Here is a 12,878-nt window from a genome sequence, read left to right as displayed (position 1 = left end):
ACACTTTCACTAGAGTTCCCTCACACAATTAACAGCCCCTGCCACGGAGGGAGGAGAAGGACTTCACAGGGACGTAGGGTTGTCGGCCACAGAGGAGAGAGCAGCACTGAACGCTTCTATTCCTACACACGTGGCCCCTGCATCAGATGGACCCACACCTGCTGGGGATTCTGAGCACACTCTCAGGCTCCTTCCAGTGGGGACGGGAGTGGCGGGTGGCAGAGAGCCCCTGGGAGGAGGGGCCATCTGGGCTGAGCCCCGCTCTGGGACACAGGACTCAGCAAGGCTGGGGCCTTGAGTGGAGTGGACCTACCGTGCTGGGGCCACAGAAAGGAGGCAACGAGGCAGGGAGGGGGTAGGAGAAGGGACAGAGGGGCAGGGGCAGGCCCACGTCCTGGGAAGGGGCTTAGGTAGAGCTGTGGTCTTTCTGTGTCTGAGAAGGTCCCTCGGGCTTCTGAGGCCCATGGCCCAGGGGAGAGAACATGGAAGGCACGATGGAGGCACAGGGACTCAGACTGGGGGGTCAGCAGAGGGGAAGGTGACAAGCTATGATGTTTGGTGCTGACAGGATGCCCAGCAGGGAAGGACTCTCGAGCAGGAGCAGGGACTTGGAGGGAAGGCAGACGGGGCGCTGGGGAGCGAGGGGCTGGAAGAGGTGGCCTTCCCACCCAGGACAGGACTTCAGAGATGTCTGAGACGGGCAGCTGCTCCGATTCTGGTGGCAACGTGGGGAGGCAGACGCTCGGCTACTGCCATCCAGGGACGTGGACATCGGACTCTGAGGTCCTGGGACCCGCTGGAGGCACAGGCTGACAGGCAGCAGTGCCAGGCCCCAGCCCCAGCTTGCAGGCCGGCCGGCCGACCTAACACATGCCATCCCCTGGGCACAAAAGGTCCCTGGTGGCCTCCTAGGTGGCACCAGTGACGAAGGGACTTGGAAATGGAAAGAGGCAGGATAATCGTATCCATGCCGCCCAGGTGCCTCCCTCCACCTGCCTGAGCCTGTCTGGAGCAGCCTCGTGAATCAGCAGGGTGTCGCTATGCCTCGAGTGGCCTTCCTTTCCGGGGTTAAAGGCATTTGCAGAAGCACAGACTCATTTTTATCTCCTGATCCTGAAGCTGACGTGTGTCAACATCAGTCTTGCAACAAGCTCCCTCAATGGAAGATCAGACAGGCCACTGCCAAGGTGGCGAGCCTCAGATTCTCCCTTATCTCTGCCCTCAAAGGCTGTGCCATGGGAGCTGGGACCTAGGGGGACAACCTGACGCCTGAGCCCTTCGGAGAGAACGTGCCTGACACCAAGACGTCACCTGGGTCACTGTGCTGGACCCACAGGGAGAAGATGACCTACAGGGCAATGCTCCCACCCTATGCTGCAATCCTCTTCCTGCAGGATTATCCAGAAAACCAAAACACACCCCTACCCTCAGAGAAGGGATACCCCATCTCTGCCTGTTACGGCAGGGGGACCAGCGGACCGGGCCAGCAGTACAGGCGCTGTGGAATGTTCCACATGCCCCACCTGCAGGAGTCTGGAAAAGGCCCCCAGGGGGCTGCCCAGTCCAGCGGGGGCCAGAGACAGCACGCACCCACCCCCTGTGTGAAGGTGGGGAGTGCCCAAAGCCCCGGGCAGGACTGAGTTGTCTGAGGGCATTGGGCCGTCATGGAGGAAGTACCCTTGGATGACTCATTAGATGACGTGAACTGAGCCCTGACTCTCCAGAAGCACCCCCAAGACAACTGGGGCCACGCTGGCACAGATGCACCAGCACTCCCCAGATGGAGCGAAAGCCATGCAATGATTTCATCTCAAAGCCGACAAATGACTTATTTCTGATTTTCAGCAAGTTCAAAGCAATTAATACTGCTTTAGGATTTAACAATCCTAAATCTGGCGGACAAAGACACGGCAATATTATGGAAAGAATAAACAAAAAGAACCAAGTCAAATCAAGCCAGGCAAGGGGTTAGGGGAAAATGCCAAGGCGGGAGCATGGGGCCCAGCCCTGCTGGACCCCTGGGCGGCACGGGTTCCGGGCTCTGCACTCGCCCCCAGGCAGCTCCGCGACAGCGACCGCAGGGAGTCTTGCTCCTCCAGAGTCAGCTTCTAACCTCTACTCAGGGAGCACTGGTCAGCCCAGCGGGCCCCCTGCTCGCACGCGGTGACAGGAGCCAGCGCTGTGGGCTCCTCCAGGGCACCGCTGCCACCAGCGCCACACACGGGGCAATGGAGGAAGGCCCTGACCTCAGAGGTGGCTGCCGCTGCGAGAGGTTCTAATGGCCGGGAAGGCCACTCTGCTACTCACTTGCTTGGAGCCCACTGGGCTCGCCTCTGCCTCGGGGGCTGCCCAGGATCGCTTCTATGTGCCTGAACCAGCGAGCCACGTGGAAAAGCCGAGCGTCGGCGGGAGGGGCTGAGAGCTGCCTGAAGGCGTCCACGTCTGCCTGGGACAGTGAGTGCCCCTGCACATAGCTACGCGTGCTGAGGTGCTCGTCCAGGGCCTGCACCCTGGCTGCCTCGTCACTAATGCTCAGGATGCACCTGTAGTCGGGAGCTGCAAAGACAGAGGCACATGGCGTCAGTCAGGGGCACAGAGGCCTTGGGTGAGAGTCCAGAAAGATGCAGAGGCCTGGGTGTCAACTTTCCCGCATATGAAACGTCCAGAACAGGCAAGTCCACCGAGACAGAATGCAGATGGGTGGCTGCCTGGGGCTGGGCAAGGGGGAATGGGGAGTCACTGCTGACGGGGAGTGGCTTCAGTTTGGAGTGATGAAAGTGTTCTGGAACTAGACAAGGCAGGTGGTTGCACCACACTGCAAATGCACTAAATGCCACTGAATTGTCCACTTTAAAATGGTTAATTTCATGTTATGTGAATTTCACCTCAATTGAAGAAAAACTCAAAATAAACACACACACACAACCCCTTTTCTGCAGAGGCACACCTCTGGTCTGGGCCTTGGGAGGGCTGGTGCTGACCAGTTCCTGGGTGGGCCACGGGGGTGGGTGAGGGTGCAGAACCCTTGGCCCTAGCGAGCCGGTCCAGACCCCCGCACTAGATGGCTTCCAGCAGCCGAAGGCTGTGCTCCTAGGAGGACGGCAGCCCCAGAAACACCTGCCTAAGATAGCCCAAGCTGCCTGGAGAGCTGGCTGTGCTTGTCCACAGCTGACAACGGGCCTGGCCTGCCCTCTCTCAGAGCGACGATGATGACAGAAAAGGGCACAAGGCCCTGACACTCACCACCCCTTTGTGACTTTTCACCCCTTGACTCTACTGGGCCTCCCCCCCTCCCCTCCCCCTCCTCCCCCTTTTACCTGGCCCCTCACCCCTGCCTCTGCAGAAATCCGACCCCCTCAGCTCTTCCTACTGTCAGTCACTAAGTAAAACCTGTTCTCACTGCTTTAACTAATGTCTGGCTGTGTGCATCCCTGGCCACAGCCTGGCTGGAGGGGCACAGACCCAGCCCCCGCAAAGCAGGGAGGCAGAGGCAAGTCGGGTCACACCAGGCCCTTTGGCTGTGGGAAGGAGCCCAGTTCCTGAGCCCATGAGTCTGAGCAGCATCTAAGCCTCGATCACCCCAGTTATTTTAGCTTAATTTTCTGAGGGAATTGTGCTTGTCCCCTTCCACACAGATGCCCTCTCAGCCCGGGGCCCATTCAGCCTAGGAGTCAGCTCAGAGTGGGAAAGGATGGGCCCGTCCCCTCTCGCTTTGCTGGGCACAGCTGCCCTTCCTGGGCACAGGGCAGACACCCTGACACCCAAGCCCTTCAGAGCGAGCTGTCTGACACCATGAGGTCACTGGGTCATCGTGCTGGACCCACAGCCACGCCCCCTCCTCTGACCCTCTTCCTCCCCATCAAAGTTTACCTGCCGGGACCAGAAACAGGAAAATCACCCCAAACAAGCCCACACACCTCCTGAACACAGACAGCAAAGTGTGTGTGGGGGGGAGCAGCTGCACACACAAATGCCTTTCTGCACCTGCGTCCACTGTGGGGCAAGCCTCCTCTCAGGTCCTGCCAACACCTGACCTCCCGGACACGGTGGGGTCAGCAAGGATGGGCGGGAACCAACCAAGAGAAGGACAAAAGCCAGCAGCGTTTTCCAAGCTGCTGCAAAGTGAACTACCCAACGGTCTCGGGCGGCCCCACGGGAGGGGCGGTGACTCCCCAGGGCCCAGCCTCCGGGACACCAGCTTCCCGCACATGTCCTGAACCCCGACCTCTTCATCTACAGGAAAGGTGTGGGCACCAAGGGCAAAACTCTTCCTTGAGCTCTCAAATGGATGCTGTGCTTCACACAAGGCCTTCCAGAAAGACCCGCCTGCTTCTCTCCACACTGTACCCAGGAAGCTCCAGCACGGAGTCCCATCTCATCTGACACCAACAGGACAGTCACCCACTCCACGTGGCCACAAGGTGCCACTCCTTCCCACACCCTTCCGTCTTACTCTTCGCACATGCCCCTTTACAAATCACCCTCAGGACCCCCCACGGCCAACCCACGGGACAGTCCAGGGCCTCTACCTCCAACCATATCCGGAATCCAGTCCCTCACCACGGCGGCCACGCTGGGCCCAGCCCCTCTCACCGAACCCCTGTGCTGCAGGCCCCTCCTTGGGCATGCTGGCTCTGCACAACAGAGCGGCCCTGCTGAGAAGGCGAGACCACAGACTCCTCCTCTGGACCCCCACCTCACACAAGCCCAGTCCTTACACCGGCCTCAAGACAGCCCCATGTGGGCCCCCCATGCCTCTCTGACTTCAGCTCCCGCCCCCACTCACGCCCCCCACTCTAGCCACACGGGCCGCTGCTTACCCCACAAGAGCCTGGTCTGCTTCTTTTTCAGGGTCTCTCATCCCACCCTCTCTGCCTAGAATGCTCCCGCAGACACGGCCAGGCTCCCTCCCTTCCTCAGGCTCTGCCTGGTGTCTCCTTTTCCAGTAGGCCTTCCCGGACACTGTTCCAAATGACCACCAGCCCCCGGGGTCCCAAGCCCTTCCTGCTTTACTTCTCTCCAGAACACTTATTCCTAATTCCTGGTCCTTCTTTCTTTCCTTTACTCTCTGCCCTGTCCCCGGTAATTCTGGTCTGCTTTATTTGCTCAGCATACATCCTCAGCATCTAGAACTAAGCCTGGAACATTCTAGACACTCAATAAATCTGCAGGATAAATGAATGAGCGAGCAGCAGAATGTCATCTCAAAGTGCAGCACTGCCCGTGATGGGCTGGGTTTCACTTGTCATTCTGGGGCCTCATGAGCCCTCTCCCGGGAAGCGCCCCAGCACACAGGACCAGGGTTGGGACCCAGCTGAGTCTAGAGTTGCTTCTAAGGCCCAATGGCTTGCTCAGCTGGAGCCTGCTGCCCAAAGGCACACCTCTCCAGGGGGTGCTGCTTCTGTTTCACGCTAGACCCACCAGAGGAACAAGCCACTTTTCACTTCAGGTCTTGGAACTGTCAAAGGAAGCAAAGGGAGACCCAGAGGCGGACCCCTCCCTGCTGAAGGTGCCAGCAGAGGTCCTGGGGAACCCACAAGGGCCCCTGAGTAGCTGCCGCCCCCAGCTCTCCTTCCTTCCCCTGAGCAGGTGGCTCTAAGGACCCAGCCCGAGGGCTCATGGGGAGCAGCCCCGTCGTCACAGCCCCGTGTCCGAGTCTGCCTGAGACAGGGAAGGAAGTTTCAGGTGGGTCTGTGCCTCCCACTCTCCTATGGAGGGGGCCCACCCTCGTGACCCCCGCCTCACAGCCACCAGGGTGGAGACTCTCTGACAAGACATGCTCTCTTCCCACTGAAGATGAAACCCAGGGAGAGGAAGGTGGCACCCAACAGGCCAGTTCTGGGCACCCCGAAGCCAGCGCCCAGGAAAACCGAACTAAATCGACGTCAGACTTCTCTGAAGTCTTCTGCAGAGCACCTTCCTCCCGGGGAACTTCTGTTCACCTGGCGACACTCCTCCCGCAGCTGGGCAGTCTGTCAGGTGGCTGCTGCCAGCGCTCCTCTTTTACGACAAAGAAAATTAAGTTCACTAAAGAAAAATCTGAGGACCTGCCTGAGGTGTAGACAGAGCCGGGCATGGGCCACAGCCCAGGATGGGTTGGCTGTCCTTCAGAAGCTGTTCCCCCAACGCTGCCCCCCAACGCTCCCTTCCCTATCTCTGAGCATCTCTCTTGTGCAACTGTCTGTGCCAGGACCGAAGGCAACGGGAGGGAGGGGGAATGAGCAAGAGATGACAGCACCACTCTGAGAAACAACACCAAGATCCTACCCACCCCGAAGCCCCGAACAGCAAGAGACAGAGAGACACTCTCCGGCTCCAAATGTCTTCCAGTGAACAGAGAAGACAGCCCAGAACTCGTCCGACACTGACGCTGGCCGTCTCGGACGAGCGGGGTACAGGTGGTTTTATTTCCCTTTTTTCCCCACCGCTCATCTTCTACCTTATGTTATTTTTATGATGAGAAAAACATGTAAAACGTTCTAACTGCAGATGGCTTTAATGCACTGATACAGTAGTTCAGGGAACTTCAGGCAGGTAAGCTGCTCAGGAGGTTGCCCTGTGGGGACCAGCAAGGACTCCGGGGGCTGCCGCCTCCGCCGGTGGGTTAAACAGGCTCAGAACAACACACGCCTTGTAAAGCTGCTGAGCATTAGGCGAAATGACACTTGTAAAATGTTTAAAATACCTCCTGGCACACAGCTAGCACCCAGTTTACCATTATTATTATTATAATCACTCCTGTGTTATCATTATTATATTTGCCCCGGAGGAGTTTACCCAGGCGTTACACACACATTTAAAATGTGCCTTGTGGAGCAGCCCAGACCTTCAAAAGGGCAGGCTCTTCCCAGGACGGGAGGCACGGTGCCCAGGGAGCAGTAGATGACAGGCTTCCAGGCCCGGAGGCAGACAGGCACTGGGCTAATTGCAGCAGCTGCACGGAAGCGTTTTTGAGGAAACAAACACAAACAGGCCGGCTTTCAAGTGGTCATGGCTCTGGGCCAGACTGTAGTCTGGTCCTCGGCTGGCGATGCCAAGATTAGATGAGGGCTCCCAGGCAGGGGACGCATCTGCGACAGGGACCCCCACCTTGGAGCCTGTGCACACATTCGTGCAGAGAGCAAACTCCCACTCGGCGTCAATGTGGAGGGAACGTCCACTTGTCAGGTCAATCTGCAGCTCCAATCAGAAACGTATCATGGGAGAGACACCTTCTGATGCTGAGAATGTTCTAAACACGGACCGTGACCACGGTGTAGGAAGCTGAAGTCTTTCTAAGACGTTTACTGAAATCACACAAACGCAAGTACCAAAAGCACATCAAATGAACCGCAGTCCTGGTGTGACATGATAAGCCCATCGCCTCTCCCTCCCCCTGGCTCCTTCCCATCAGCACTGAAACCTGCTCTCCGGGTTCCTTCAACAACCTGCAGTCTGCCTGCTTCCCACCCACCTGCCCTCCTCTGCTCCGAGCTAAGCTGCCCGCTCAGGTATGTCCCGGAGCCTCAGCAGCAGCGGTGAGCTCCCAGAGGCGCACGTTCCAGGCCCACCTGAGACCTTGGGAATCAGAACCTCTGGGTGCGCCAGCAATGGGCAGACACAAGCTCCCCACGGGTCCTTGCACTACACCAGGGCTTTCAAACCGTGGTGCACTAAGGAGCCCCAGGCAGCTTGCAGAAGTGCAGATCCCTTCACAGCAACTCTGCCTTCCTCATAAGCTCCCAGGCTGGTCGGGTTCTGTTTTGAAGACCAGCCCGCCTTTGCTGGGGTCTGTGCCCTTTACTCACTCCCTTTTCCTCAGATGCTCCTGCAGCTTCCGGGACCCCGCCTTCCACAGCGGCTCCTCCCCCTGGGTCCGCTCCACATCATTTCCTGTGGGGACTCCCAGCCTGCCCAAGTGGCTCTCAGAAAGGGGACTGGAAAACGCCTCCCAAATGCATCCTGTCCTCACACGAATCCCGGGGAGGAGGGCCACGGGCACCCCTGCTCCCCATCCAGCTGGAGGCAGTGCTGCCCACTCCTGGAGTCCAAGGCCCCCTCCCACAGGCCCAGGGCTCCTGATACCCTCTCTAGCCTCCACCTCTCTCCTAGCAGCAGCCCCTGAAGTCCAGCTGCCCCTGAGGTGACAGGCATCATGTGTTGCTCCCAAACCTGGGCACAAGTCCCAAGGAATGGCATGGCCATCTTCCCTACTGGCGCTGAAGCCTGGGCACCTTCGTTTCTTACTCCCACATCAACCCCGGCACTGATCCCAGTCCTCCCGAACCTGCCCACTTCCCACATGCCCACGGCTGCCCTTGGCCCAGGCCACCACCTTCTTGGCTCCTGGTCTCCCTGCCTCTGTCCACTCTCCTCCTACCCATCCTCCACGTGGGGAAGAGGGCAGATGATCCTTCCAAAACTCAGAGGCAAGACCTAAATTCTGAAAATGTGCTCAAGGCCCTTGCAGACTTGGCCTTGCGGCCTATCTCCAGCCCTCCTCTACCCTCTGGCCTCAGGAACTTGCCGGCAGCCACCTGGTCTTCAGGTCTTAGTGCACGCAGTGGTCTCTGCCAGGACCCCCACTCCTCTTTCTTCCTCTAGGCTCAACTTCCACCCCTCTCAGGGGCCTGCCCCTGCCCTTCCTCAGGAGCAGAGCGCTGGGGACTCGTCAGGCCCAGTCCTCCAGCTCAGGCTCCAGGACTGGGCCCGACCAGCGGACTGCAGCCCCCCGCTGCCGCTTCCAGCCCTGGCCCAGGAGAGCCTCTCATGTGGTTCCCTCCACTCCCTCCTGCGCGTGGGACGGCTGGCAGGCGAGGACCAAGCCCAGGTTCTGCAGACCGTGGAGGCACAGAGGGAAGGAGCCTGGGCTTGGAGCCACCTGGCTGGATGCGGCCCACCCGGCAGCAGGCGCTCCGGGAAGTGACCAAGAGAGGACCCGCCTGTGTAACCCTCGGAGGCTTTGGAGTTCCCTGGTCCAGGGCTACCCCACCCAACACTACCATGCCTCAGCAGACATGCATTGCCCTTCACTGCCATCACCTGTTTACCCAGTTCCCCGCTGGACAGAGAGCCCACGAAGGCCGAGACCGCTCGACCTGTTGTATCTCCAGGGCCGAGCAAGTGTCTGGCAGAGCAGGTGCTTAATGCACATTTACTAAATAGAAAAATAAATAAAAAGTGACTGACCTATTTCAGTAAACCTTTTTGAACCACTCAGTGACAATTTTCCAATGAAATAGCAGATATACTTTCACATGGGATTTTTATTTTCCTGTGTCTTTCATAGACCTTTGGTTATTACGAGTATCACAACCTGCTGCCCTGATGACAAGTAGGTGATCGGTGGCACCAGGATGTGGAGCATGGACACTAGGAACGGCTTAATCTCCACCCCAAGGGCACCATCTATTATGACTCTTAAAAATTAAATGTTGAGAAACATTAGTTCATAGAGGAGCAAATATTTGTGGTCTGTAAGTATAGACATTTCATTTTTCTTTGGGAAACAGCAAAGCGTGTCCACTTTAGCCTCTGGTCCACCTTGACTCCCTTGGGCACTGGGGCCCTTGTTGCTATTCTGAACAGAATCATAAAAGGCAGCACAGCACAGTGGTTAAGACCCTGCTCCAGTCAAACTGCCCAGGTGGAAGCCTGGCCCCGCCTCTGGGTAGCTGTGCCACCTTGGACAACTCACTTCTCTGAACCTCAGGAATCTCACCTGTACAGGAAGATAAGGGCAGTATCTAGCACAAAGGGTTGCTCTGAGGACTACAGGCAATAACAGATGTATTTAGAGCAGGGCCTGGCACAGACTCATGCCGAGAAAAATGCTAGCTGCAGTATTATTATGAAGACTCCATGAATTAAACTGTATAAAAAATTAAACCTCAAGTCTGACCTAACAGGCAGCCACCACGAGTGCCCGAGTCTGCAGGGCAAGGCCTCTGAGACGAGCTCCCTCCAGCCCAGGGGTCCTCAGAGATGAGACTCGTCTTTCTAAGACAACCGGGCCCTGGAGTGGGCGCCATGCCCGTGCACCTTCAAGCTACAAAGAAGCTGTAAACCCAATGTCATCGCAGGGGACCAAACAGATGTTCTGAGTCAACTTAGGGAACCTGATCTGAAATAAGAAGAATATTCTAAATGAGGGCCTCCTTGAAAAGTCTGGAAGATGGTCACTTTTGATGAACCCAACCTTGGGAATAAAAAGTATTCAGAAACTGGAAACCAAGAATACCTAGAACTCCGGGAGCTATACGAATGAAGCCTTTACCATTTCATTTTTTTTCTTGTGTCCTCAGAGGATGGTCTACATTCTTGCCTTTGAGGGGAAGCCTACGGACAGGGTGTATAGGGGGTGTGGGGGCAGCAATAAAGGAAAAGAGCAGGCGGGCTATGCCCTGGTGCAGAGCACTGGCTAGAAGATGCTACCCTAAGGTCTAGACTAGGAAAATCTGCCAGCTGTCCAGACAGCCTGGGCGGTTAATCCCAACCTATGTGTCCATCTCCAAAAGCAGGCCAATTCTTATCAAGGCTCTAAAAACCTAAAGCTCTGAAGCAATTAATAAAAAACACCCCCAATATGTCATTTATATTCACAAACAAACCAAAAACACACTTTCACTTAGAAAACAACAAAGAAACATCCTGCAGTTTTCCACTTGGACATACATGCCTACCCTGTGCTGGGCACCGGCCTAAGTCTGCACATCTGTTGACTCCTTTAATGCTCACACGTCCTCTGAGGGAGGACGAGTCCCCCGCCGTACTGTGAGGAAGGGGCAGAGTGGGGACCCCAGCCCAGCCGGGCAGCTCCGACTCGGGGATGTGAACCACACTGCTTTTACAGGAGTCTGGGTGAACTCGGTGGGCGGCCAGGCTCTGCGGTGGGTGGAGACGACACTGGAACTCAGGCACACCTGTCGGTGGAATGCAGCGTGCCTGGAAGGTGGGTACTAGTGCGGGACAGCAGCCCTGTCATCTGGGTGCCTCCCAAGTCACCAGGTTACCCAGAACCCCAGAGCACCCTAGGGAGCAAGGGGAAAAACAAGGCACCAAAGAAGCCTTGTACAGCCTCAACTGCGGGTGGGGGTGATGGTGTCTCAGAAAAACTCCCATCTGATTTTCTCCAGCCAAAATAAAAACTCTATACACTGCTAATTCTTCCTGAGGAAAGTCTGCTCCAGACTTAGGAATCTGAGCAACAATCTCTGGTCTTTCCCGCACAATCTTGCATGAGGGATGATGGGAAAAGACCCAGTGCTCTTCGGAGGTCAGCCTGGGGATGCGCTTGTCTACCTGCTGATGACATGAGTGACATGATGGCGGAGCCAGAGCTGCTCACAGAACCTCCTGGGCAGCAATCAAGTGGGGCAATAACGCCCTGACCAGGCAGATCCCAATGGCCACTGTTTGCAGCTGCACTGTAAAACCCCTAGTCCTTTCATGTGTATGTGGGCGGACGCCACTTCCTCAGCCCCATTTCCTTAAGTGTCAGCCTAGGCGCCCTCCGCCCACCCCCGAGATGCTGCCCCGGCTGGGCGGAAACCAAAACAACCCTCCAGCTTTGCCTGGCCCCCAAATCCAGGGGGACAGGAGGGGGCGAGATCCGGCCCAGGGAGTAGCCAGAGGAAATACAGGGCCACCTCCCAGGGATGGAGCTCAAGAGGACCTCTGCACAACCCAGTGAGGGCACTGAGGCCGGGGCCGGGTCCCCGCGGGGGACGAGGTGCGAGGAGCGCCGGCCCAGCCCAGGGGACGCGTCCGACACCTCTCCCCCCGTCCAGCCTGGGGACGCGCCGCCCTCAGCCCCCGGGTCACCCCTCCAGCTCGGGGACCCGGAGCCCTCAGACCCGGGGTCACCCCTCCAGTCTCGGGACCTCAGACCCGGGGTCGCCCCTCCAGTCCGAAGACTTCAGACCCGGGGTGGTCCCTCCAGTCCGGGGACCTCAGACCCGGGGTCGCCCCTCCAGTCCGGGCACCTCAGACCCGGGGTCGTCCCTCCAGTCCGGGGACCTCAGACCTGGGGTCGCCCCTCTAGTCCGGGGACGTGCTGCCCTCAGGCCCAGGGTGCCCCCCGCCCGACCGCCGCGCGCACTCACCCTGCTCCCCAGAGGAACCTGCCATCGTAAGAATCCCGGAACCGCGGCCGCGGCGACAGCTTCTCAGAATCTGATGCAACCACCGCCCCGGAAGTCCCGCCCCGCCTTCCGGGACACGCCCGGTCGCTAGGCAACCTCCTCGGGCTGCAGACGCCGCCAGCCCCGGGGCATGCTGGGAGTTGTAGTTCTTACTGCGCAGCAGTCGACGCCCTTGAGCATCCGCGGAGCCACGCGTTCCGTGTAGGGCAGGACAAGGCCCGTGACGAGTCGGGGCGTGGGGCGGAGTTTGCAGTCTCGCCGCAGGGAGACAAGCATTCAAATCTCATGCATGGCTGTTAGCACAGCACCAAGTGGTGTGGTGACAAGCCCCTGCGGGTGTTCAAATAGGGCCTCCCAGGGGCAGGAATGTGCTAGCCAGGGACAGAGGACTTGTTCTAGAGGCTTCGAAGAAGGGATTGGGGATGGGTGAAAAGTGCATTCCGGGCAGAGGGGACTGTCCTGCAAATGACCCCAGCGGAAAGCAAGCCATTGAGAAATTCAGCATGACTACAGCACCCACCTGAGCAGCCCTGGCATGAGATGGGGCTTGAGGCTCAGGCTAGGGCTAGGGCTAGTGCTTCTTGAAGGATCTTGTAAATAAAGTCAAGAATGGCAGAGACCCACTGAAAGGTTTAGACAGGAGCAAGTGTGACCGGATTTCTGCTTTAGAACCACCATTCTGAAAACTGCTGAGTGGGGTCGGAATGGATTCAGGAAATCGGAGACTTGATAGGAAGCCATCTTGATGGTCTGTGG

The 12,878-nt window shown here is 57.8% G+C and overlaps 1 protein-coding gene across 3 annotated transcripts in view; it reads right to left on the bottom strand.

Moving 5' to 3' along the window:
- CARS1 (cysteinyl-tRNA synthetase 1) overlaps positions 1-12,183 on the bottom strand; it is a 54,667-nt gene extending 42,484 nt beyond the window's left edge. For 2 of the 3 annotated variants that reach the window (XM_058526131.1, XM_058526133.1), the window contains exons 1-2: positions 12,084-12,183; positions 2,308-2,556 (exon numbers count right to left, since the gene is read on the bottom strand). In XM_058526131.1, the coding sequence (XP_058382114.1) occupies positions 2,308-2,556; positions 12,084-12,108 (274 nt within the window). In that variant the 5' untranslated portion in view covers positions 12,109-12,183. The remainder of the gene's footprint in view (positions 1-2,307; positions 2,557-12,083) is intronic. The other variant, XM_058526132.1, reaches the window with a different exon arrangement.
- Between the last annotated feature and the right edge of the window lie 695 nt (positions 12,184-12,878).

Source organism: Diceros bicornis, chromosome 31, assembly GCF_020826845.1.
Source record: "Diceros bicornis minor isolate mBicDic1 chromosome 31, mDicBic1.mat.cur, whole genome shotgun sequence".
Lineage (NCBI taxonomy): Eukaryota > Metazoa > Chordata > Mammalia > Perissodactyla > Rhinocerotidae > Diceros > Diceros bicornis.
Note: the sequence above shows the minus strand (reverse complement) of the source record. Positions and strands in the feature narration are given on the sequence as shown.